Source organism: Botryllus schlosseri, chromosome 8 (genome assembly GCF_051294905.1).
Source record: "Botryllus schlosseri isolate E-star chromosome 8, Bs_hap1, whole genome shotgun sequence".
In the NCBI taxonomy this organism is placed as follows: Eukaryota; Metazoa; Chordata; class Ascidiacea; order Stolidobranchia; family Styelidae; genus Botryllus; species Botryllus schlosseri.
The window spans coordinates 5,161,408-5,188,439 of NC_137243.1; the positions used below are offsets into that span (position 1 = coordinate 5,161,408).

A 27,032-nucleotide genomic window follows, 5' to 3' on the forward strand; every position below is an offset into this window, starting at 1 on the left:
CATTGGAGAATATACGATCAAAGTAAATATTTGAATGCAAACTGAGAATGATATCATCATCTCACTTAACGTTACCGCAGATACACCGGCTTTTGCGTGAAATCCACAATGTGTTGTAGGCTAAAGTGTCAGATCGGAGCACATCTTTACCATACTCGACCTTGATAACGAAATTACTGCCCTAATCATTGAGTGTCAACCTTGAGACTTGGCACAGCGTTCGATACTAAAATTAAGACATACCGTGCAAAAGCTTATGACGGATCTAGGTAAGGAGCATCGTTAAAATCAATAGAGACCAATACCGGCTTTGCGTATAATCTGTTAGCGATAAATGACGAGTCAGCTCTCACTCGAATTAGGAAACGAAATTACCACTAACACAGTTCAGTGACAAACTTAAAACTTGGTACAGCGTTCGATACTAACATTAAGACTTACCGTGCCAAATGTCATAACCGATCTCAGTATTGAACACCGTCAAAACCTATGGATACCAATACCGGTGCCCCGGTTGCTCGGTAATTTTATGAATAGGAGAGAGTAAATCACCGTTTCTTTATTATGCGCGGTTTTGAGAGAATAGACAGTGAAAGCTTGTTATGAGCGCTACCGGGGCAAGCCCCGGCTAGGCATTCGCAAAGCGAAAACACAGAAGAGAATTTGATTTTCGCATAGACTTCGCTATATATGGGCATTTACAAGCGAAAGGACAAGAAGTATACGATTTTCGCTGTGATTTCGGTTTATATAGATAGGTGTGCGTCTATAAATGGTAAAGAATTGTTATTGAACAGAATTTTAGGTGGGGCAATGCCCCAGTTGCCCTATAGGACGAGCCGCCACTGATTCTGCCAGTCAGCGTGCTGTTGATACTCTTCAACTCTCTATTCCTATCAAAGTTACAATACGGAATTCTTTGTTGGGGTGCTGCCTGCAAGAATACAATTGACCCACTGCAAAAACTTCAACATTGGATCATCCGTATCATTGCCAAAGCCCCACGGCCCACGGGGGCCTGGATGTGCAACTGATAAATCGCTTCTCAAAAGATTTGGTGTTCTAAACTTAGAAGATATGAGTAAGCTAGAAATTGCCAAGTTAATGTATCAGTTCCATTGCGGTCAATGTCCCTGAAATTTCAAGGACTGCTTCACCTCGGAGACAAAAGCGCACAAGTAGAGCACACGCGCGTCAACGAAGAACAACTACCATATGATCAGGACTGAATACAAGAAAACGCATTGCTCTATAAAGCATGCCGGACCCCAATTGTGGAACAGTATCTCGCCGGTTATCCGACAGTCGTCCAGCATTCAAGTCGAAATACAAGCAATTTCTTCTAAATCAATACTAGCCAGTCTTCAGGATTACCGGACCACGACGTAACATCGACCTCGCCCTCCGCCACATGCCACCCCATTTTGTCGCTTGCGTCTTATATTCTCTGCATTACTTTTCATTCAGTGTGCATGCCTCTTAATTACTTCGCCTAGGCCAGGGGCGGGCAACTTCTCCAGTCGGCGGGCCGGATGTAGGAAAATTAAGTACTTGGCGGGCCTGATAGCTGAATCGATACATTATTCGCCCATTTATCCACATATACTAGGAATAAATGGCATGTTATGAATGTATTGTAACGACAGCAATGACATTTCAAAGCCATTTCTCGCCGACAAACACGAAGACAATGTGGATTTGAGAACACCATGGTATTGTCATACAGGCGCCGCCATATCTGCTTCTCTCTGATCATTGATCATTCAACACATGGTGAAATCCTTAATTAAGATTTCAAGGCGTTTGATAAGCCCGGTACCCTAAATTTACCAAGACATAAATTCATTAGAGTTGAGTACATCGTAAATGCCGAGAATGCAAGTCTTCTCGCTTACGAACTGACGCGTAAGCTCCACTCTCGCACGCATTCTCGGTAATGGTTTTCTCGGTATTGGTATAGAACCCCCGCAGCCCTAGTCTGCCGAGATGCCCACTACTTGCTTACTACTTCAATTATTAGGGTTCGATGCCAATACCTAGAATGGACATTACCGAGAACGGCCAATGCCAAGAATCAAGCTTACTGAGAAGGCGTTGTGGAGAAATTTGTATCTGAGAATCGACACTGAATGTGACAAAGCCGTCATGCACATGCACACGACCTGTATATATGCATAACTTGCCGGCATTGCATACATTGCATTCTCGGTAATGTTAGGGTTACCATATTTTAGAAATCTGAAAAGAGGAGACATTTTCAAAATTATCAAACTTGCGATACCGGAGGAAAATCCTGAAAAAACGGTAAATTGTGCCCACCTCGTGGTCGGCTGACTACTAAAAAAAAGGTCAACTTTCCGGCTCAAGTACCGAAATCCAGAGTTTCTTTCACATTATCCGTTGGTTGACTAAAAAAAGGTCAGCTTTCCGGCTCAGCTCCCGAAATAGCCACCGGGGCATTATTTCACTGCTGATTTACTGTATCTCAGCTCAATCGAAATTTGCCCTTTATTTACCCAAAATTTTCAAAAAAGAGGACATTTTGGCGTCCTCCGAGGACACTTTCAAAAAAATAAAAAAGAGGACAAACCCTAGGTCCTAGGTAATGTGACCGAGGTGGTGTCCCTTCTCGGTAATGGCTTTCTCGGTGCTGGATGGCCGGCCACATTACCTAAGGTGGGAAACTGTCCGCGGGCCGGACAAAATCCCCTCGCCGGCCGAATCCGGCCTAGGCTAAGGTGGGTGTCTGATCTTAATGGCTACTCCAAGTTGTTTCGACACCTTCCTATCGTTTCATTGTATCGCAGTCTTGTGATGTTTTGAAACGATGAAAATATTAATAAACCTGATTGATTGACTAACCGATCATGCGTAATTACGCATCTCTTATTCCAAGAACCCATTCCGTAACTCCACATTGACGGCATTCCAAAAAGTGATTTAATAGGATTGGAATGCTGCCAGATTTCTCATAACGCCACCGCAATGTGCAGCAATTTATTGAAATTTTCACAGGACCCTCCCGATCAAAATCACGTTGTTCAAAAGATCTGCACTCTGTGGTTGCCAGAGTCAGTGACCATGATCCGTCCGTCTGACAAAACGCAAACTCCTATCCTATCGTGAAATGGTGCGATTTTAATTGTCCAGGTGTCATTGCAGCAAGAGCAATATGAGCGCCTGCCGCGACCTTGTCGAAAGAAATCCAAATGACATTGATGCAACACGAGATTCTCGGTAGCGGAAATTCTGAATTTATTCGATTAGTTTGAACGGGAACCTTCTATGTTCCAATAAACTTCGTTGCTGAACGGACTCTGACCTGCGAGAGGACTGGAGGGGGAGAGCGTGGGCGGTGGTATGTCGGACCAAGTTTGCCTGTACTAATTTGTTGATACAAATTACTATCTACAGTGTTTCTTGCTATACATTTATTATGGCTTCCATGTGCCATCAAGCAGAGATGAGATGGATGAAAATGCGGTCAAGCACGAGTGATGCGGTCATGCACAGTTGGGTGAGACATGACGTCATACCTTGCTACTTTGCAGGGAAGCATCATCATAATATATACAACAACCCACGTAACAAACAGGTTCTCAAAAGGATGAAAAGCACTGGTGTAATCGGTGTCGATATAACATCAATGCTTCCCACTTACAGGAGCCCGCTGACACGACAGTCCGACTATCCATCGACATAATGAATGCTGTTAGAATTATGATACGGATAGATTCCAAATATCATAACTCCAATTCCGTTTTCGCGCGCACTCACGCACATGAAATGTTGCCGCTCGTGGCAAGACAACATCAAAATCACGTTGTTCAAAAGATTTGCACTCTGTGGTTGCTAGTGTCACCGACTGCGATCCGTCCGTCTGACAAAACGCAAACTCCTGTCGGATCCTTCATCTGCCCAGGACGAGAACCCCAGCTACCGAAACTAGCCACGAACTCTCCGTTGCTCGTGAAGATCTGAACGCGGTGGTTGTGCCTGTCGCACACGATCATGTTGCCGTGGTCGTCTGTGGCGACGCATGCCGGATCCTTGAACTGACCCTCGCCCGATCCAAAGTGGAAAAGATGGCGGCCGTGCGAGTCGAAAACTTGGACTCGTTCATTTCTCCAGTCACTGACGACCACCTGCGAAAAAGATGAAGGTCACGGGAGTTGATACGGAACTGACGACTCACGTACTCTGCCGTCTGAAGTCACGGAAAGAAAAGACGGAACTTCCAAACTCTCAGAACCGAGCTTCCTCACGAACTTTCCCTCCTCCGAGAAGACTTGAACTCGGTGATTGCCTGGGGCGCCATTGTGTGTGTCGCAAACGTAGATCAAACCTGATTCGTCCGTCGCAACCCCGCCAGGACAATTCAGTTTTCCGTCTCCTGAAACAAAGCGACGTCACTATCACCGGCCGCTATGACGTCACACGCACGTCACCTGATCCTCTGCCACCGAACTCCCGAACGAACTTTCCTCGTTCGTCGAATATTTGGATTCGGTGATTCCACTTGTCCGAGGCGACAATATGCCCACGTGACGTCACACACATGTCGACCACGCCATTGAATTTTCCTTCCGCTTTTCCTTTGCTCCCGATGATTCCCTTGAATCGTCCGTTGACGTCGAAGATCTGGAAGCACGATAGATGAAGCCGCTTCAACTGCTGAAACAAACCACGAACCTGGATCCGATGGTTGTTGTAATCTGCGACCACGATATCGTCAGAGGCCGTTGAGCAAATGCCATGTGGATCATTCATCTGCCCCGGGCCTTTGCCTTTCGTCCCGAAATATCTGCGAACGGATTCAAACAATTTCATTTCGAGCTTTATGACAAAACAAATACCGATTACTTTATCGGTCGTCCTTTGTTCCGATATCGCTTTATCGATCGTCGTTCTGAACGGAATCGTTTTGAGAGAACTTGTCAAAACTCAGGAGCCTGTTGTCCGCGAACCACCTTGTCGCGAATCGCTTTCAACAGGCTCCTGAAATGAAATGAACGACTTTCGTGTCTGCATAACCCGTTTTAGTGCTACAAAAACTTGCCCAACTCATTGCTTATAATATACATCACTGATAGCAATGTCGATCTTGTTGGCGCAATTTCATACTGCTTTGTATGTTCTGCTTGGTAAATATGACCCACGTTACATTGGGGTATGAAGAGGTGGTCAGTAACGAAGTACTTCTACTTTTTGGAAGTACTCAAGTAGTTTTCCTCTACTTCTGGTACTTACTCAAGTAGATCTGGTTTTCTCTACTTCTACTTCATAATATTTTGCGATCTACTTACTTACTTTTCGCTATTTTCAGTTTGTCAAGTAGAAGTAGTTTAATCCCCCAATACGACAGATAGCTTGAGGAATTTCGGAACTGTTCTCACGGACTACCTACATTTAATATTCATAAAAGTCAAGTAAAGCCCAGAAGTTTTGTTACGCTTCGCGCACAGTAGTTTCGGAGTGACACATATGTTTTCACGAAAGTATCAGTGAATATAATTCAGGTTGCTTGGTTCCGCTCACACCGCATTGTCGCCCATATCAAATATTTTATCACAGTAAATATGGTCCGTCATAGCATTTGAAACTACCGTTTCGCAATCTCGCAATTACCTATCATATCGTAATCTAGCTGCCCGTGTCATGTCCTTCTAATCTGGAAAATACGGCTTTTTTTAACGTTACACCTGTTGTAGCAGATCACCTTTGAAGATTTATGGACAAAAGACATGAAATATATTTTCCGCTTTTTAGAAGTGCTATTCGTACTTCATTTTCAATTCCGAGTATCATACTTGAGTTCTAATTACTTTCAGTTCTTTTGTCTGCAGAACATATACATGGTGAAGCATAAAAGCAAGTGTATTAATGCCTCTATTTTCTGAAAATAAAGCTACACTAAATATAAATTTTACGATCCACAACTATTGTTGTTAACGTATACTAATCGCACAAAGTCTTGCAACCGTATCCGATACAACTTCTCGGTATTGCTCTTCGTTTAAACTTGCAGCTTTATAATATGGGGTAGGGCGCCATGCTATGATATTTCCTAAAACGGGGTCTTCTAGTGAACAAAGAGTTAGTATCGCATTTTCATATCAATACAATAATCTGCATCCCAAGATGCGAAAGAATGCTTATTATGTCGAAAATTTATACCTCCTGGGATGCATCAATAAGAATCCAGCTCTCTGCACCTTCCGCATTGCTCAATTTGCAGCTTTTGACAGTCCATGCGAACGAATTAAGACTGTTTTCGAAACTACTTACTTGCTTGAGTAGATTTAAAGTCAGTCAATTCTACTTCTACTTCAAGTAGTTTTAGGTGGCTTTTTGAAGAAGTACTTCTACTCGTACTTGAGTAGATTTTTGTGTCTCTACTTCTACTTGAGTAGCTTTCGTGACTACTTTGATCACCTCTGGGGGTATGTTATGCTTGGGACACAGGTTAGCAATGGCCACACAGCAAAAATACAGGAACATTGATCGGGGGATAGTCCATGAATTTTGTTTTGCATCGCTTTTGAAGACAACTCAACCATGTTATGAGTTTGACGGAAGAATTTCAAAACAAATATTTTTGGCATTTTTTAGTAAATTAAAAATTTTCAAACTTTAAGAACTCCGCGATCACCGTTTGGAATGACTTCAAATTTGGTGCGCGTCGATTTTTTAGGCAACAATGTTGGGATCAAGTCACTACCTTCGAGTCACGAGTCATTGCAGATTTTGACTCGAGTCAAGTCAAGTCAATCGATTTTCTAATGTGACTCTAGTCAAGTCAAGTCACTCATTTTTTGGAGGTGACTCGAGGCAAGTCAAGTCAAGTCACAATTCAAGTCAAATTGAATTTATGAAGTATGAGTGATGATTCAAAGTCATTATATTTTGCTAGCTGTGTGAAAGACAGATTAATTGATCATTTATCTTGTATCAAATAACGAATATCTAGTTAAAAATACATGCAAAAAGACGTTGTATCCCTCACGTACACGTAGAACTGCTAATAAAATACGTGAGTGACTGTACAGTGTACAGCTCCGTGCTACAGTCAGTTATTATCAGCCAAAATATAGGACATAATAGGTAGCTTCGAGAAGTTGTAACAAAAGGATATGGTACAATAGCCTACACTACCCATCTACACACCCGTGCGAATATAAACGCACAAGCTATATTGGTTCGATTTAAATCATACAAGACGGTTGGTAAATGTGAGCACTGCGCAACGTTGGCCATAGCATCGAGACGTCTAAGAAACAGAGACACATTGCTATTTAGACAAATCTTCTACTATTACTATTACGACAGCGTCAGCTGTGATCGTTTAGTTTGCGGTCAATTTATTTGTGATCTAACAATAGAGGATCAGTGTAACGTACAATCAGTGAATGACTGGTTGCTCTCACAAGTGACGCCGGCGTATCTCGAACAGTCCGAACATACACATGATACAGGGATTTATTCGACAGCTTTTACTTGATGACTTGAAATTGACTCGTAAATTTGGCTCCGAGTCACGAGTCAATGTACATTAGGGCTGTTCAAAAATAACTTTTTTTCCTGAATCTTGCTGGTTACTTGATTAAATCGTTAGGTTGCCTTAAAAAACGACGCATACCAAATTTGAATTCATTCCGACAAATATTCGCGGGTTACGTAGAGTTTGAAAATTTTGGATTTGCCCAAAAACGCAAAAAAAATTTTTTTTCAAATTTTTCTGCCAACCCCATGAAATTGTTGGGCTGTCTTCAAAAATTATGCAAAACAAATTTGACTCAATTCCAAGCCGTAGAAGCGGAGTTATTTCAGTTTTTATTCGATAATTCTGGGATTATCCTTGATTGGTGGATAATCCAAAAATTATCACCGAAAAACTGGAATAACTCCGCTTCTACGGCTTGGAATTGAGTCAAATTTGTTTTGCATAGTTTTTGAAGACAGCCCAACAATTTCATGGGGTTGGCAAAAAAATTTGCGAAATTTTTTTTTTTGCGTTTATGGGCAAATCCAAAATTTTCAAACTCTACGTAAACCGCGAATATTTGTCGGAATGAATTCAAATTTGGTGTGCGTCGTTTTTTAAGGCAACCTAACGATTTAATCAAGTAACCAGCAAGATTCAGGAAAAAAAGTTATTTTTGAACAGCCCTAATGTACATTTTTGAAGCTCCGAGTCAAGTCAAGTCAAGTCATTTTTCCAAGATGACTCGAGTCAAGTCAAGTCATACGAAAAAGTTGACTCGAGTCAAGTCATGACTCGAGTCATCCCAACACTGATAGGCAACCTAACGATTTAATCACCTAGCCAGCAAGATTGAGAAATAAGTTTTGAAAAGCCCTACTGGTCAACAAAATGCAAAAAAAAATTTTGGGCAGACCATCTAGGAGCCGTTTCTGGGGGTTTTCAAGTTGCTGATCACATCAGTTTTGGTAGATTGGCTTTAAAAAGGAAGATATTTACAACCCTGAAAAAGCTATTCACTTTATATACCCCTGACATTTCACTTGGTAGGAAGTAAATCTTCGATTTTCCTATAAATAGATAACACTGGTCAACACAAATTTTGGTGCCAAGAAAGAAAATCTGTTTCCGGGTATTTGCAGGTCGCTGAACCAAAAAATGACATTGGTTTTTCCGAATTGGCTCAATTTTTTGAAATATTGTATAAAAATATTGTATAAAAATCGATCAAATCAAAAATACTGTAACATAGTTTTATCATTGTAACAGTTGAATGCTATGACATGCTAAGCATTGATGCAAAGTCCTTAGAGATGTGACTAACATTGCCAAAAGTCAAAACACGTTTGCTTTGATAAATGCTCTGTTAGGGGACATGAGCGAATATAAAATTGAATACTTTCATCAGGTTAATACCCGAGTTATATATTAGCAATAACAGTACAACGCAGGAAGAAATAGTCCTATATCTATCGAGTTTTTTCACCATAACAGATAAGGTATATCTAAGTGGCCAGTTTCAAAAGAATAGATTGAGAAATCGAGCATTAGTGACCGGATGTTGCATATTTCAAGATAATTTTCCTCGACTAATTGACTATAATAAACTGGTTCAAACAATGGGTAAAGCCGCAACACAATGACCATGACAATGACCAATTGCGTCGAGCGATTGTTTGGAACAGGGGTTCTCAACCCGCGGCCCGCAGACGTTGATTTTGCGGCCCGCGACATCTTTCATTACGGAAGCAATTACTACAGTCACCGAATTTGGCTACTTAGCTATCTTATCGCACTGTCTCTGTTTCGTTTGATTACTCATTCTTTGATGTGTTCTGGTTTCTTGATATAGGCCTATGCTGAAGTTTAGATTGTTATTGTTTTGAATCGGTATTCGGCTGCACTCTGCTTCAAGAGAATCCCGCCGCGTAGAACACTTTTAAAAAGTGTTTCACACACCGTGAATGGTTTGAGCAGAAACAAGTACTAGAAACGAGAACATCGAAAGCTGGGTTTGTAACTCTGTGTAGAGCAGTGGTTCTTAACCTTGCCCCCAGCGGGCGCTGGCGATTTTGAAGGGGGGCGGGAAACGCTCAGGGGGCGATATGGGGGGCGCTGGGCTCAGGGGGGCGGTATGGGGGGCGCTGGAGGAAAATGGCTTCGCAGTAGATTATGTGGTGATAGGACATATCCTTAATGAGTATTCAGAGCAAATTAACACCGAAAACTTCGTTACATATAGCCTTCAAAATACATATAGGTTTAAGTGTCCATGGGCGCCTAAATGACTGACACCGAATGTTCCTGTCTTGGCAATCTGAACCCCAGAAGACGAATTCCATCTGGCAGGGGAAAATTATATGTCAGTGAAGAAATACCAATCTGAAATCGTGTGCGTCTTGTAGTTTAGTGCGATTGGGCGACAGGGATATTCCTGTTGGGCGATATCCCCGTTGAGCGATTCTATGTTTTTTGATATTGCAGACAGGGGGTCACGAAATAACATCATGCAACGAAGTCATACCAACGGGTTCGCCCGCCCGAATATGTTTATTAGTAACGGGCCCTACAGTTTCCAAGAAACCTCACGATGTTCGCTTTAAGTTTTGATGAGTCTGCGCACACTCTACAACTCACTGCGCTGACCCCTGGACAACAGTGCGTATCGACTAAAAAAAGGTAATAACTTCGGATTTGTTGTGCGCAACGTAGATTTTCTGTGCGCAGAGACCGTGTCAGCACTGCGCACGTGCGCAGCTTAGAGGGAACATTGCACCTCACTCAGCTCTACCGGTAAATGTGTTTAAGTGAGCAGTGAGAGGATAAAAATTAATCTCAATTTACATGCAATTCCCGATGATATTGACCAATTCAATCAATAATTAGTGAAATTTTTCGCGCTTCGCGCGACTAGGCGAGAATAGCTGCCTCAGTAAATGGAGACCCAATGTAGATACCTAACAGGCTTTCAGCAAATAGAGGACAGCCCGATGGGGGTCTGGGAGTGAAGTCTCCCAGAAGCTTTGTTTATCGCCCGATGGGGCCCAGGACCAACGTTTTTTGTTTTGGGGGGGTAGGGGGGGCTGACGAAGTGCTGTTACGACCCTGGTAACGAATAATTGTACCTGCGGGCACGCCCGAATATGTTTAATTAGTAATTACGTGCCCTTTATCTTCCTATACAACAGCTCACTCAGTTTATCGCGACTTATATATGTAATTACCACCTATTCATTCATGCATTATAGAAAATTTTGGTACCTAGGGCGATCAGGCCACACAAACTTTGCTGACCATCGAAATCGCGATAGGGGGTTTGTGGTGGCGAAGCCCTCAGAAGTTCGGTTTATCACGTTATGGGTGCGCAAGGCAATCGTTTTTAGGGGGTTGACGAAGTGCTGTTACGTCCCTCCCTCTTACTCATTGTATTGATTACATTCCTTACATTATGAAGTTGGGGGGGGGGGGCGCTGGAGGAAAAAAGGTTAAGAACCACTGGTGTAGAGCAATGAATTTGCTTTCCCAGATATAAATGGAAAACCGATGTGTCATATTTGTCAAAGAACAGTTGTTGTAACGAGGCATCGAAGCTTAAAATGATACCACGCCTGTTTCTTCTCGAGTTTCACATATCGCCTGATATCAGAAAAACGATGCTAGCTTGGTGGCAAGCCCAGCAATCCATATTTCAGGCATTGTTAAAATTAGAAAAGACGTTACAGACGCCTCGTTCAAAATTGCTAAGAATATCGATAAACCCAAGAAATCTGCTAGAGAAGGTGTGATTTCAATACGACTTCAACATACTGTGCGAATATTCGCTGTTTCCAGAACTTAGCAGCGAGGCCAACATGACCTGACAAATTTCGAAGCTACAGTTGTCTGATTCAACCGTGACCAGAAGAGTAACAGCAATGCCAGTCGATCTTTTATCGCATTTTCTGAACCACCTTGCCGCGTAGAGACTACTTTAGCATAGCATTGGACGAATCCATCGACTCCACAGACATGGCATAGCTAATTATCTGGGTGCATTTTATCAGAGTAGACATATTTGCAGAGGAAATGAGAAAAACAACAAATTTACAAAGCTGACTCCTGTAGGCTAACTATTGGAGCAGGGCTCAATCAGCCATGGAAGGAAAGGAGAATGGTTGATTGGCTTGCTCAGGAAGGACCCCGAACACCAGACTTCTTCTAGAGAAGTAGAACTCAAACCGATGATATAAACAATAACTTTTCATCTCTAATTAATACCATCAACTCCCTAATTGAAAAACATGCACCTCTCCTCAAAAAAACTCGCAGGGAGATGAGATACGCAAATAAACCATGGCTGACCTCTGCAATCCGAATCTCAATAGCGACTCTACGCAAACTCTACAAGAGTCATTTTCTTTCCGGTGTAGATAGCAAAGTGGAATTGTATAAAAATTACACAAATATATTAACCAAATTGAAGAAAAAGTCGAAGAGCAACTATTACAAGGATCAATTTTATAAGAACCAAGGTGATCAAACAAAAACATGGGGGCTCTTTAATAAACTTTTTAAATCAACTGAGCAAAAAAAATTTCCAACTAAAATCAGCATAGACAATACAACCGTAACATCTGAGCTTGACATATGCAAGGCTTTCAACCAATACTTTGCAAATATTGGCAGAAACCTTGCTGACAAACATGTGCCTACCAATAACTACAAGAAATATCTCAATAAACCACAACAGAACTCTATCTTTGTCCAGCCAGTCGTTGAGAATGAAGTCATCGCGATAGTTCAGCCACAGGCCCTGATGATATTCTAGTCTTTATTCTGAAAGAGATCATATATACAATATTACCTGTACTCATTAAACTGATCAATAATTGCTTCGAGCTTGGGATCTTCCCTGATATTTTGAAAGTAGCCAGAGTTCTGAAGGCAATCCTAAAGATCTCACCAATTATAGACCAATCTCTATTTTGCCTATTTTTTCTAAAATTATAGAAAAATTAATACTTAAAAGGCTAACTTGCTTCGTTGAGAAATTTAGCATAATATCCAGAAAACAATTTGGCTTCAGAGAGCGTCACTCAACCCAGCATGCAGTTATAGATAGTATAAATAACATCTCTAAAAACCTTTTCAGTAATCTATCCACCATCTGCATCTTTCTAGATCTAAAAGAGGCATTTGATACAGTGGATAGATCAATACTCTTGGAGAAATTATCTCACTATGGAGTTAGGGGTAACATGTATAAGCTACTACAGTCCTATTTATGTAATAGATGGCAATTTGTTAAAAATGGTGAAGTCTCAACAGATAAGCTCGAAATTGAAATGGGTGTACCTCAAGGATCAGTTCTGGGTCCTTTCCTATTTTTAATTTATATTAATGATATAGACCAGGGCTGGCCAACCTTTTCGGCCCAAGGGCCACATTCGATTGACAAACTTCTGCGCGGGCCACTATCCGCGCGAAGCGCGAAAAATTTTTGAAGTTCATAGGTCAATAATATTGTCACTTGACTATATTGCGGGCCTGCTGTATATCGCTGGGCTAAGTTTGCGAGGACTGGGCTATTCGACGCATGGACATATCGATATCGAAAGCGGTGATAAAACATGCGTCAATCATTTCGCGCCTAGGTTTAACGGTGGACGGTCTTACTGCGAGCGCAAACGCAAGGTCGCGTATGATGAACGACACTGTCTTGTAATCGCGAATATAGTTAGACTCAATCTGATACATTAGGTGTTCTTCCATTTGCACAAAAGGGCAGCAATATTAAAAACAAGAAATCGAGTGACAACATATTGCGCTAAGCTTGTAGAAATTTTTTACCTTTGATAAATCTATCGCAAATTATTCTGCTTTATTGTAGTGTACGAAGATGTACCAATATGTGAATGGCTGATGGATCTGATATTTTAGTCATCACATATCAAGTATTGCGGCCAGACTAATCAAATTTTTGGTTGGTCTTGCAAGCTCAAAATCTGTGCAATCCATTTTTGATGATATTAGAAATTTCGGAAATTACCTCGCGGGCCACGGGTTGGCCGGCCCTGATATAGACAATGTATCGGACTTCACAATTCAACTGTTTGCAGATGATACATCTCTCATGCTCTCATCTTGTAATACAGCTGAACTTGAGTTTTCATGTAATTCAAATCTAATAAAAATATATGACTGGATGTGTAGCAATAGACTAACAATAAATACTTCAAAAACACACTGTATGTTCTTTGGTAAAGGTACTCCAAAAGACATAGTACTGAAGCTCAATAATGAAAGACTTACTTTCCAGACGTCTCTATCTTATCTTGGCATAATTATAGATAATAAGCTATCCTGGGGTGATCACATTAATTCAATTTGCATTAAACTATCGAAAGCCATAGGAATCTTAAGAAAAGTTCGTTTCCTATTACCACTTTCCACACGACTAACAATATATCACACACTCTTCCACTCGCACTTGACTTATGGGGTCGTATTGTGGGGTTCAGCTAAAGCCAAATACTTGAATCGGATTAAAAGCCTGCAGAATAAAGCAATTAAATTGACTTGTCTCGCCAATCGCAGAGATAGTGTAAATCCTTTATATAGTCGCTTGAACATCTTAAAAGTTGAAGATATCCACTTTTATGAAATAGGTAAGCTCATGCATGGCTACTACAATGAGAGCCCACCAAAAATCTTCCTAGACTATTTCACTCATCTCACCAGTCACCATTCACACAATACCCGAGGCTCTTCTATGAATCTATTCTTACCCCGAGAACATCCTAAGACTATCAGTTTCCAAGGTCCTCGTATGTGGAACTCCATTCCACCCCATATTAAAGATAAACCACTCCATATCTTTAAACAAATGTTTCACGAATATCTTGTAGGAAAATTTGAACATTCTTAATAAATGTGTCAATCAGCATCTCTTTGCCTAGTTTGTGTTCCTGTAGCCAGTGCAATTGTTTTACCTCGTCTATTCAGGTTACCTACTGTGATCCCACTTAGTTTTTCATCTGTTTCTGATACATTGCGTATATGTTATATTTTTTGCTTGCAAATGTGTTATATTATGTGATAAGTTTCATATTACAACCATCCTTTCAGGCTGTAGCTGACTTGATGATCTCCCGATCCCTTCGCTACAGCCTGGTTCTGAATTATATATACTTTGCTTTGTATTTATCTATATGTGTATTATCAATGTTCATGGACCGAATAAATTCTCTCTCTCTCTCTCTCTTAAATTCTCTCTCTCCTATCACTGAGAGCTGAGAGTCATGATAATGGCCTCTGTAACGAAAGAGTGACCGTAATTTCATACTTGCTCACTGCTCACTCATGCATTGAAACAGGGAGTTCAGTTCTCTATTGGAAGGGTTTGGGTTGCATATACCTACTTGGAAACGAATGCAACGCAGGCTCCATATGGGGATTTATTTGCGCCGCCGGACGATACATATTCTCACACAAAAAACAGATACTGTAAACTTACGAACGCTGTCCAGTGTCCATTAATGCTCTAGAGCAGTGGTTCCCAACCTTTTTCGACTCATCGCCCCCTTTTGAAGCTCCACACCGATCATCACCCCCCCAAATATTAGGAACCGGAAAACATCACTTCGTCATCCCCCCAAAAAACGTCGGTCTTTGGCCTCATAGGGTGATAAACCAAACCCCAGACCCGCCCTCAGCCAGTGGGCTTTTTGTCGCTACATATCAGCTATCCAGTGGTTCTCAACCGGCTGTCCGCGACAACTTTTCTGCCGGTCGGCGAGATATATTTAGATTTAATACCTCAATTTCAAGATGCAAGATGTTGAAGGCGTGTCCATTGGTAAAATAAATGAAACGTCAAATTTTAAACTGATGCAGAAGTTCGTACTCAATGTAAGATTAGGCCTAGCGGAAACATCTTCGATTTGACTTAAAAGTTCTAGTTGTCTCCGGTGACGACATGTGGGCGGCTCGCTAAGTAGGCCTACGAGCTGACTCGCTAATCCGCGCAATCCGTACGACCATTAGTTCTCGATTCATTAATTTTGTGGATGGTCAGGAATCACTGTGATCAGTTGTTTTCGTGCGGCGAATTGTACTCGTAGTAGGCTACGTCTGGTAGTATATTGGGAAATGAGCAAGATAGCTCGACAATGTGCTTGGTCCTACTCCAAAACGCTTATCTCTGGGTATTGTCAAAGAGAAGAATGTCATTCCAGTTGGCGCAGTCGGTTAATCCACGGCCTTCAGCGCGAAAATAAGTCAATTTTACGTCGATTCAGCCCTCAGCAGTCACTACCGTAAAATAAAATGAATACCATCATAAACATATTTAACTACGAACAAAACCCTCCATTTTCACTCTCTAGTACAGGTGTGGCCAACCTGCGGTCGTAGAAGGAAATTTGTGCGGATGTGGACACGTAATTCAATTAGTATGTGTTGGCGGCCGTCGACATGAAAATTGAATTTACGAATTTACTCAGGAATTTTTGACTTGACATTTTCTTCTGGCTAGTCGTGATTCAATGCGACTTCATTTTTCGATTTTAATATAATCGAAGCAGCCTTTGCAATCTGAACCCCACAGTACAGACGCGAACAGCGGAGGAAAATGATGCACTTCATATAGAAATAACAATTTGGAATCGTGCGCTCCTCACGAAAGAAATTTGTTTCTGTTACGTTCGGGAGATTCCAATATCTTTCCATTATGTCAACAATCCTGAGAGAAGGTCAAGAAATAAAAACACGCCCCAAAGTGACTATACTAACAATTGACCCACCCGAAAATGCATCATGTGCTCTTAATTTTCAAAAACACTCCCTATCCATTAACTCTACCGATAAATGTGATCACTTTGGTTGAGTAAGGATAAATATTTGATAGTAATATGTGAAACTACGAATACAAATGACGAAATTCCTTCGTGAATCTGGAATTCATAACATGACCGCTATGTAACGATTTCATTGCGTACAGCAGTGGTTCTCAACCTTTTTGGCGTCGCGGACCCCTTTTGACCGTCACGGACCCTCGCGGACCCCCTCAAGTTTTAGTTCAATTTTAGCTCTATTATGGTGCACCCTTCATCTGTTTTGTGCAAATATGAACTGGAGGCTTGTGATAAACAGCAAAATAAACGATTTTTCTTGAAAATAACATCATACTATTTATGTAGAAATTGGTAGACTTTTAATATTTCGAAGCTAATTTTGCTGCTGTATTTATTGAAGTACGCGGTTGTGTCTTGGAAATCCGCGTCTTCGTTTTGATATGAACGAGGAGTGCCGAAAACCATTTCCGCAGATATAGATGGAGGCTAATTCAATATTAACTCATAACGCTTCCGACGATAGTTTTGGTGTGATCACAACATTCATGGCACCAAAATGAGGAAACACATATTTTATGAACATATCCCGCCCAACATCCAGTGCAGGGACGGGCGACATACGGACCTCGGGCCGGATTCGGCCCGCGACGGCATTTTGATCGGCTCGCAGAGAGTTTCTACCGTCAAAGTGAAATCCTAATCTAAAAGTATAGACAAATATTATTCGCCAAAGAATTGATCTAAGGTTTCCAACCTTAGAAAGACTGTTATCAAACGACTTGTTCTGTTCGGGTTTACATATATATTGACGAGCAAACATTTTCGACCATGAACAATTGAACATTAACAAGACAAGGCTGCATACCAATATAACTGGTGATATGAATTTCAGGGTTGGAGCGTAATGCTTTGATAGCAACGAAACACTCCTTGTTCATAAAAAAACAGCCTTGCCGATAGGGCATCAGCAATAAGAATGTGCCAAATCTGATTGATAGCCGAGTTTTAAGAGCGGGTATATCATTGTCCGATTTATGACGAGTGTCAGCCGACAACAGTCGAGTTCATTTCAATATGAATATATTCAATTGTATATTGAAGTTCTGTACCTCCAAGAAACTGTTCAAATAGTGGTCATGTATATCATAGGATAAAATGGATTTCGCGTGGCGAGGTTTCCATCCCTGCATTGGGGCAAATTAGGGAAACAATTCGGAAATTGTCATTTCAAACGACTGTTCACTAATTTGATGAGACTGACAACTTCAAATCGAGAAGATTTCGCAGACATTACGACGTCACCCTAATTGACGTTACTATCTCCATATTTTTATTATTTTCCACAGATCCCAACAAAACGTATCTAAAGAGCAATATGTTTTTATCACCAGGTTATTGGAAAATTGGCAATTAAACTGAATATCCACACTACGATAGTTCATGTCAGACGATTATTATGATGATATGAGTCATGATGTTTTAGCAGTTGGGGTGCGAAACTGCCGCATGCTTTCTCAAATTAAAAATTAAATAAAAATTAGGTTATCAACCATTTAAAAAATTTAGTGGTCTCGCGGACCCCTGAAATTGCTTCGCGGACCCCTAAGGGTCCGCGGACCCCCGGTTGAGAACCGCTGGCGTACAGTAAGACGATATGAAAAAGTAGATTATTTGTTCGGAGTTCACCAGAAATGGACGTGGACAGTTTAACATGGATATTTGGTGTCCTGTTAGTTGATTGAGACTACATCCTGGAATGCGGCCGTGAATAGCAAAACGGTTGGCCACCCCTGCTCTAGTACCATACTTGCATGAAAACGGCTGTTTACATTACAGTTGGGGTTGATTTCAATTTTTTAAGGTCCGCCGGTCCGAGACTAGGGCATATTGTCTAGATCCCCATTAAGCGAATACAGTGAGTGAGACAAATCCACCTGTGCCTCACTTGGTCATTGTTTCTCCGTATTGTCATTGGATCGTAACAATGCCTTATTTCACATTCCTTGGCGATTTTCAGGGGGCTCTGGTGTTCCGACGTTATTACTGTTTAGATTTTCGGAATAAGTGAGACAATAGTAATTTACTATTACCAGTTATTACAAATTCTGAGCTGTTCATGATGTATTGCGCCATCACAGGAGAGCCCTGGCCAATTTGCCCCTCACTTCTTCTTGCGCGTTGTTATTGAACTATTAATATCTGAATTTCATGACTTTGTGCGTACAAATGCTTCAGAATTAGTCATTGATGAATATGGTTAGAAAATGCACATTTCATTCATTAAAGGTTTTCACAATTTTCTTTTACACATCCTGACTAGGGGGGAGGCGGTGCTAGACCGCGCGTCATGGAGTTCAACTAACTTGTAACGGAAATGTTAGAGGTTTTTCTAGGCTCATCCTGGCCAAGAGAGAGAGAGAGAGAGATAGATGATATTCTTTTTCGCCTGCACCATCGAGATGCTTTGACGACGGAGTTGCGATACGGCCCTGAGGTCATCTAGTCTGCGCCCCCGTTTTTTTCTCTTCCATGCTATCCGTGATTGCTGAGCGCCAAGCAGGATAGCTGCGGATACCAATTTTCGAGTCTTTGGTATGACCCGGCCGGGGATCGAACCCACAAACTACCGATCGAGAAGCCGGAGGCATAACCATTACACTATCTCGCCAAGAAAGCGGTGTCTTATAAAAAGCCTAGAAGGGGGTCGTGCTCTAAGTCGGCAGTGCTGCAATAAAAATGAAGATAATCGACTTTAAATGAACATAGTAGTCGACAATCACCACATATATGACAATCAAATAAACCAACGAACCTGCCCATTCAAATTCGGATGTTGACGCTTGAAAATCCGATACCAGCTTGCGAAGCGCAACTGATGGGTTGCAATCTCTATTCTTTCGATGCAACTTCCAAAATTGGAGCATCTGAAACTTTTGTTCGTGTATGTCGTGCATATAGATGGTCTTTATATCGGCAATTTCACTGTCCGGGATATTCAATTTCCGGCGTGCAAACTCAAGCCAAACTGTATTCTTGATTTTCGCCATTTCCTCGTAGCACACAACGACAAAATTATCGGCGCTCCCTCCCGATGACATTGCAGAGCAATATCCCTCTGTCCGAAGGTCTAGTAATAAGGATAAAAATAACCAAAATATTCAGCTTTAATGCGCTGAGAGGCCTATGTCACAACATACATTGTTCTCAGCTGTGAAACACATATCATATTTTGTCATCTTTTGAGTAACTACGCCTGGTATCTAGGCTCCTCCTCGCTATTTAATCCGTGTAAGCGGGGTCTTATAAAAGCCTAGAAGTGGGCCGTGCTACGAGTCGGCAGCTACGGAATTAAAATGAAGCACGTTGGCCTGGTGTAAATAGGCTAGGGCAGTGCTTTTCAACCTTTTTGAGCTTCATTCGCACTTTTTTCGGAAAATAAATCTCATTCGCACAAGCCTACCAAAAATTGCTTTACAAAAAGAAGATGAAGATACATAAGAATATTCCGTCAGATTTGTAACAAATTGGCTACCGTAGCTGTTAGGCTACGGCCCAGGCACTCTGCCATAGGCTCAATCTAACTTGAATATTCACAACAGTTTAATAACCTTAAAGCAGATTTTTAGACTAACACCAAAATCTGAACTTTTGTGGCATCTCGCAACCCGAGCCTCACCCATGAAAAGGAATAAATTTTTTAGTATTAGAGTAGTATGCTACGATTTTACGAGCCAGTATGACATACAGAACGCGCACTCCACAATTCTACCCAACACATCTCTATGAAATATGTCTGGCGCACGCGATTTCAAATTAGGGTGAAGTAAATTCCTCTGTGCGTCGCATTTGTACTAGTGTCTATACTCAGATTGCAAGAACGGGACTATTCCGTGCCGACAACGGAGCATATCCTTATCGAAAGATTTGGCCATCCAGCGACGGCGATTTTTGACCAAGGTTTTGCCGCCTCTGATGTTTTTGGCACAGTATTTTATCAGCGACTCCGCATTTTATAAGCGGTATGTTGGCCAAAACTTCACGTGTTCATGTAATCCGACGCAGAAGGTGTTTGCCTCAAAATGAATGAATCTCATAGGCCCGAACTCGCTTGTTGCACACCCCTACACTAGTTCATCCCAACGGTCTTCGCCCATGTTTTCCAAAAGAAAAAAATATTCGGACAAATCTTATCATGAATTCAAACCAAAGGTCGGCTGATTCTCATGATAAAGCCATATATTTTCTGCGTCTCTCGCTTATTGACTGCAGCACCCAACACAGTGCCCTTGGATATGTAAAAACTAGGGCAGGATCTTTGCAATAAATTCAACAAATATTACTGTATGTTTGCAACTACACCTGCTTCTAAAGCAGGCTTTCGATTACGTAGTAATTATAATGCGAAAGTGATTATTCACTACGGCTTGTGAGGGCTACGATTAGTGGTGCGTCAAGTTGAACATTTTTTTACAATTGCATCTCAACTACAACAGTTACACGACCCTTGCTAACTATTAGGTTTACCGGTATTTGAATTATTCCACGTCAGAAAAATGAAAAATTAATCACGATTTTCATTCGCACTCATCCAGATTTTTCATTCGCACTACCTTCGTCATTCGCACTGCAATTTTTTTCATTCGCACCAGTGCAAACCGTCACACAGGTTGAAAAGCACTGGGCTAGGGTATAATAAAATAAATCAATTTCTTCTCTCAGTCGAGTAGCACAGCATCGAGTAACGAAATAAACAACATTACATAAAAGACATCAAAACAGTGAAGGAACGGTTATCATTATTGACAGTGTGATCAGAAAATAACAATTTTACCCATATATATACGCAGTATACACAGAGGTAATATTATTGTAGCATATAAAATGAAACAAAACAACAGTAGACTTTTTTGAAAATACATCACTGTGGTCATGAGACACATTCTTCTTAGTACTTGGATAAGATAAATTTGCAATGTCGAGCTTTAAACTTATAATAGATAAGGAAGAGTGCGGTAGATAGTTGGTACGTTGTTCCAAAATTTCACACTTATATGAGATTTCTTGACAGTCTTGATTTTGTCAATCACCTGGAATTCCAGTTTTATATTGTCGATACTGTTGTAGGACACCAAATCCACTACCTACAACTACACTGGATCCAACTACAATACCTGCTATTATTTCAAGCCTTTTCCAACTGAATATAAAATCGTAAAATAAAAATTTTTTGTGCTACAGTATAAGACTGATTAAATACTATGAATTTTAATTAAATATTGAGAGAATAGTTTCTTTACATTTGAAACTTATCCAACTTATTTAAATCTTCATCTTGCACAGTGTTTCCACTCGAATCTTTGACATTGACATAAACGTTGTCAGCTTAATTTGCGAGATACATTTATTTGATTAGCTAGTTTGATGGTATGTCTCAACAACTGCTTCCAAAAAGGAACACATATTGAAAATACAGGGCCAGAGATGCCACTGGGATATTTCGGAAAAACCCAGATGTGGATGCTAAATAAACCCAGAAAAACCCAGATCCTATATTACACTCAAATTGCTATGATATATATAGCTGAGAAACTGGAAACTGACAGTCATTATTACAGTCATGCAGTTATAGAAGTAAGTTTTGGCCCTTGATATTGAAATTAAAAAGGTTTATACTATACATTTTGCTCGGTGAACACTGCAAAACCCGCAAAAATATCTTGCTTTCCTCTCAACGCATTGCTATGAAACAATTGATGCGGGCGGCGTCAGAATTTATAGTGTGCTGTATGTGTCTTTGTGTAGATTTTGTGTACTGACTGTTACATCGGACGCTGATCATAGTGCGTGCGACTGATTGATTGCTCGTTAATTAGTTCGAATGGTGTTAGCTGATGGTCGAGAATATTGGCACACAGAGCTCGCGTGACCCGCGGAGAGAGATGTCGCTTTGTTGTTGCGTTACAGTTGTGGCACTTTCCGTTTTCATCTTTTAAATATACTTCCTACACTGTACAGTGTACCTGTACACGTACAATGTACAATTGTACAGATCACCGTGCAGCGAATGTTCCAAACAATGCCAACCATCCCATCTCTGAGAATGATTTTCGGGTTATTTCCATGCAGTGATATGGCCAGTTGAAAGTAGCTTTCGGTTGATCAATCCTGGGATAATGTTGCATGAATGTTTAGTCGAAAACACTGTCCAAGTGTCCAATCATGATATTCAGGGTATATTCAAATGTGCTGATAACCACTCCCTCTAACTAATTTAATTACTGGGGGTGTCAAACTGTATCTCTCTTAGTATCCCTGTTGGAAATAAATATTCTCAGATACCCATGTGCATAATATACAGTTACCTGTTACTTATTCATAGACGACAAATTTACTGGTATGATACTAGCATTTAAGCCCTAAATCGTTTCAATCTGTAAGAAAACGGTTCCTCTGACCGAGTTGCCCTCTGAGTCTGACCATGATTTCTTGCGACCATCGCGGCGAGGCCTATCAATATACTGATGAAACAGTGTCTCAAGACTCGTTACCATAACGAAATCCATCGACAGTTTTAGATATCCTTGTAATGGTGAACTGAAGTGCGTGCATTTTACGACATTTTGACCTACCGTAACTAATCTAATAATAAATTTCCGAGCGTAAAATTGACCTCACGAAGCATAATGTCGAAAAAACCCAGGAGTGGCATCTCTGTAAACGGCCACTCTGTCAACCCTGTTTGCTAGCAACCATATCCAAACCAAAGTCACTCAACTATGACAAGTCTTCCGACTAATAAGCACAATGTTATGAGAGTGCTGGAGCGCAAAATGCTGCACAAAAGTCCGTCGGCGCTAACCTGCGATAATGGAAATCCTTGCTTGCCGACCTTATATTTCGACTTTTAACGGTTATTTCTCGAGAATAATACGTTCGGACGACTTGTCATAGTTGAGTGACTTTGAACTTTGAAAAGGTAGGACGGACCCCTAAATAATAATTTAACATGTTCCGGCGGAATCGTTGCTATATTGACTTAGTTACATGATGCTCTTTCGTGACCTCCTATATCTGCTATGTCAGAAGATATGGAAATCGTCAAAACGTACCAACTAAAAGACGCACATGATTTCAAATTGGTATTTCTTTACTGGCAAATAGTTTTTTATTGCGGGAGGGCATTTGTCCTGTAGGGTTAAGGTCGCCAGGACAGGTACATTCGGCGCCAGCCATTGAGGTGCTCGTGGACAATTAAACATATATGTATGGAAGTTTTTGGTCAGCACAAGGGCATTCCTTTTCGGTAAAGGTCTTATCGCTGCTGATCGTTCTGGCACACTCCTCGGAATCGCATGTTACATGGCCTATAACTTCATATGTCTTGGTGCGTCGTGGCCCAGTAATGGCCGATGCTGAAGTCTCCCATTTCCATAAATCATTCGTATTTTTGTTGGGTGACTGGTACCCCCAAATCAAGTTATATAAAAATATTGAATCGCGCACAGCGCAAAAAATTTTTGAAAAATTCGGGGATTATCCTTGATCAGTGGATAATCCGAGAATTATCATCGAAAAACTCAAATAACTCCGCTTCTACGGGTTGGAATTGAGTCAAATTTGTTTTGCATCGTCTTTGAGGACAGCGCAACAATTTTATGGGGTTGACAGAAAAATTTGGAAAATTTTTTTTTTTTTCATCTTTGGGTAAATTATAAATTTTCAAACTGTACGTAATCCGCGAATATTGGTTGGAATGAATTAAAATTTGGTGTCCGTCGTTTTTTAAGGCAACCTAACGATTAAATCACGTAGCCAGCAAGATTCAGGAAAAAAAGCTATTTTTCTACAGCCCTAATGCACATGCACAATTGCACATGCACATGTTAGGAACAGGCTTTTTACTTACTCTTATTATTGTTTATTCTTTCTTCCTCTGCTTCCAGAATTTTCATCATCTCACTTAAATTGGCAAATTCATCGAGTGGGTCAACAACTTCTACCTGGGACGAATGTGCTCTTTCATCACTTGAGTCATCGATCTCATCCACACGCCCATAATCTAAAAAATATTTACATCCATATTTCATTTCAATCTAATGATGAACAGGAGGAATATAGCCTCATCCCTCTATTTCATCCAGTATGTTGGAATTGCCAAAAAGGGTTGCCAACAATAACCAAATAGGCTCATCACAAAAATGTTGAGATCGCCAAGCCAAAATCACTGAAACAGGATTACTACCGACAAGCCTGTAGGTGACTCACTAGCATGCTGCGACACACAGTTTGGAAACCACTGGACCACATAATGGGATGCCTAGAGACTACTAAAAGTGGGATGGACTCCAGACATAACATGTTGCAGATGTCGATGTCATTAGTCCATGCGTATTCTGCAGACCATTGTGAATAGGAACACTCATCAGTAAGATCACTATTCATCACATGAGATGGCGCAATGCTAATAGAATTTTCATTTATAAAACATCGATGGAAGTACCCCTTTGCTCACCAATAATTTTTTTTCACTCCAGCAATAATATTCACAGTGAGATGTTTACACATTTACAAATGAAAAATAACTGAATACCACCACATCAAATAAATGTATTGGTTGAAGATAGAATCAGAGGAGTTCCAATTGCTCCTAATTGTTAAATAGAATTATCATATAATGCTCCATAAGATTATAGCCAAGGTTTCATCCCCAAGGCTGCCATAGTTAAAATGATAAATTTTCCCAGTAAATGAGCTAATGGTTGTAATGACTTGTAATTTCTTTTTGACTCGACTTGCCTCGAGTCATTTTATTAAAAATATGAAATGACTTGATTCGGCTCGAGTCAATTTGTGTATTGACTTGACTTGTACTGGTGTCAGACCAAGTCATATGACTCAACAAACTATACATAAATTATTCAATTCTCGTATATCGGGACCAATAACTGCAAAATAGGCCCAGAAACCATATTTCAACTGTTTTCTTCAGAGTGTGAGAAGTGAGCATATTAGTATTCGAGGCTTTCATTCAAGCGTTTCACAAAAATGAGTTGAACCTGACTTGAAATTGATACTGAACGATAAACACTATAACTTGGACTCGGGATCGAGACTCAACACTATGACTCGAACTTGTTGATTTGGAGTCCGATTTGACTCTGTGGTGAATTGAAAATGACTCGACTTGACTCAAAATTATAAAAGTCACTTGTGACCAGAGGTGGTCAAAGTAGTCAAGAAAGCTACTCAAGTAGAAGTAGCGTCGAAAAAAATCTACTCAAGTACGAGTAGAAGTACTTCTTCCATAAGCAACCTAAAACTACTTCAAGTAGAAGTAGAGTTGAATGACTTTAAATCTACTCAAGTAAGTAAGTAGTTGTGAAAACGATCTTAATTTGTTCACATCGATTGTCAAAAGGTGCAAATTAAGCTATGCGAAAGGTGCCGAGCTTGATTCATATTGATGCATACCAACAGGTATCCAAATTTCGACAGCATAAGCATTCGTCCGCATCATGGGATGAAAATAATAGTATTGATATGGAATTGTGATACTAATCCTGTTTTCTCGAACAGCACGTTTTAGAAAATATCATGGTATGGCGTCCTCCCCCATATTATAACGCCCGTAGTTTTGTCGAAGAGAAATACGGAGAAGTTGTATAGAATACGGTGTAAGTAAACACTTTGCGCGATTAGTAAACATTAATGAAAAATATGGTGGACCGTCAAAATGCCATATTGTCTAGCTTTATTTTAGGAAATTAAAGGCATTACTACAGTTGCTACTATACTTCAACATGTATGTTGTCCAGGCAAACGATTCGATATTAATTATAACTCAAAGTATATGATACTGGGAATTGAAAGTGAAATATAAATACTACTTCTAAAAGCGAAACATTTATTTCATGTCTTTGGTCCAGAAAGTTTCAAAGGTGGTATGCTAAAACAGCTCTAAAACTAAAAAAAAGTCAGAGTCCACTTTCCCAGATTAGGACACGCTATGGACATGCTAGATTACGATATGATAGGTAAATGCTAGATTGAGAAACATAAGTTTCAAACGCTATGATGAGCCATATATACTGTGATGAAATATTTCATATGGGCGAAGGGCGACAATGTGCTGTGAACGGAACCACGCCAGCCCGCTACGGCCGCTACCTAAATTATATTCACCGATACTATCGTAAAATGATACACTGGTTCTCCGTATTCACTGCGAGCGAATCGCTACGAAAATTCTGGACTTTACACAACTTTTATGAAAATTAAATGTCGACTCCGTGAAAACAGTCCCGAAATTCCTCAGGCTATCTTCCTGATTGGAGGATTGAACGACTTCTACTTGACAAACTGAAAATAGCGAAAAGTAAGTAAGTAGAGCACAAAATATTACGAAGTAGAAGTAGCGAAAATCAGATCTACTTGAGTAAGTACCAGAAGTAGAGGAAAACTACTTGAGTACTTCGAAAAAGTAGAAGTACTTCGTCACTGACCACCTCTGCTTGTGACTCGGAGCCTTGGGACTTGGCTACAACCCTGAATGATATTATGGAGCAAAGGAAAAAAATTCAACTGTTTGTTCCTTATCATTGTCCATTCAAATCAAGTGGCTGCTCTTGCACACGAAACAGACAATGAAATATGGCAAAACGTGGAAAATATAATGTGAAGCACGTATGAAAACCAAATACAAAAAATAATCTGCT

The 27,032-nt window shown here is 40.6% G+C and overlaps 1 protein-coding gene across 6 annotated transcripts in view; it reads right to left on the reverse strand.

Moving 5' to 3' along the window:
- Positions 1–3,416: 3,416 nt before the first annotated feature.
- The window catches only part of LOC145444326 (uncharacterized), a 35,270-nt gene continuing 11,654 nt past the window's right edge, over positions 3,417–27,032 (reverse strand). For 4 of the 6 annotated variants that reach the window (XM_080322278.1, XM_080322277.1, XM_080322275.1 and 1 more), the window contains 7 exons: positions 24,224–24,376; positions 19,130–19,444; positions 4,864–4,909; positions 4,693–4,804; positions 4,449–4,641; positions 4,200–4,393; positions 3,417–4,145 (listed from right to left, as the gene is read on the reverse strand). In XM_080322278.1, coding sequence (XP_080178404.1) covers positions 3,828–4,145; positions 4,200–4,393; positions 4,449–4,641; positions 4,693–4,804; positions 4,864–4,909; positions 19,130–19,444; positions 24,224–24,376 — 1,331 coding nt within the window. In that variant the 3' untranslated portion in view covers positions 3,417–3,827. The remainder of the gene's footprint in view (positions 4,146–4,199; positions 4,394–4,448; positions 4,642–4,692; positions 4,805–4,863; positions 4,910–19,129; positions 19,445–24,223; positions 24,377–27,032) is intronic. The other 2 variants (XM_080322274.1, XM_080322279.1) reach the window with 2 other exon arrangements.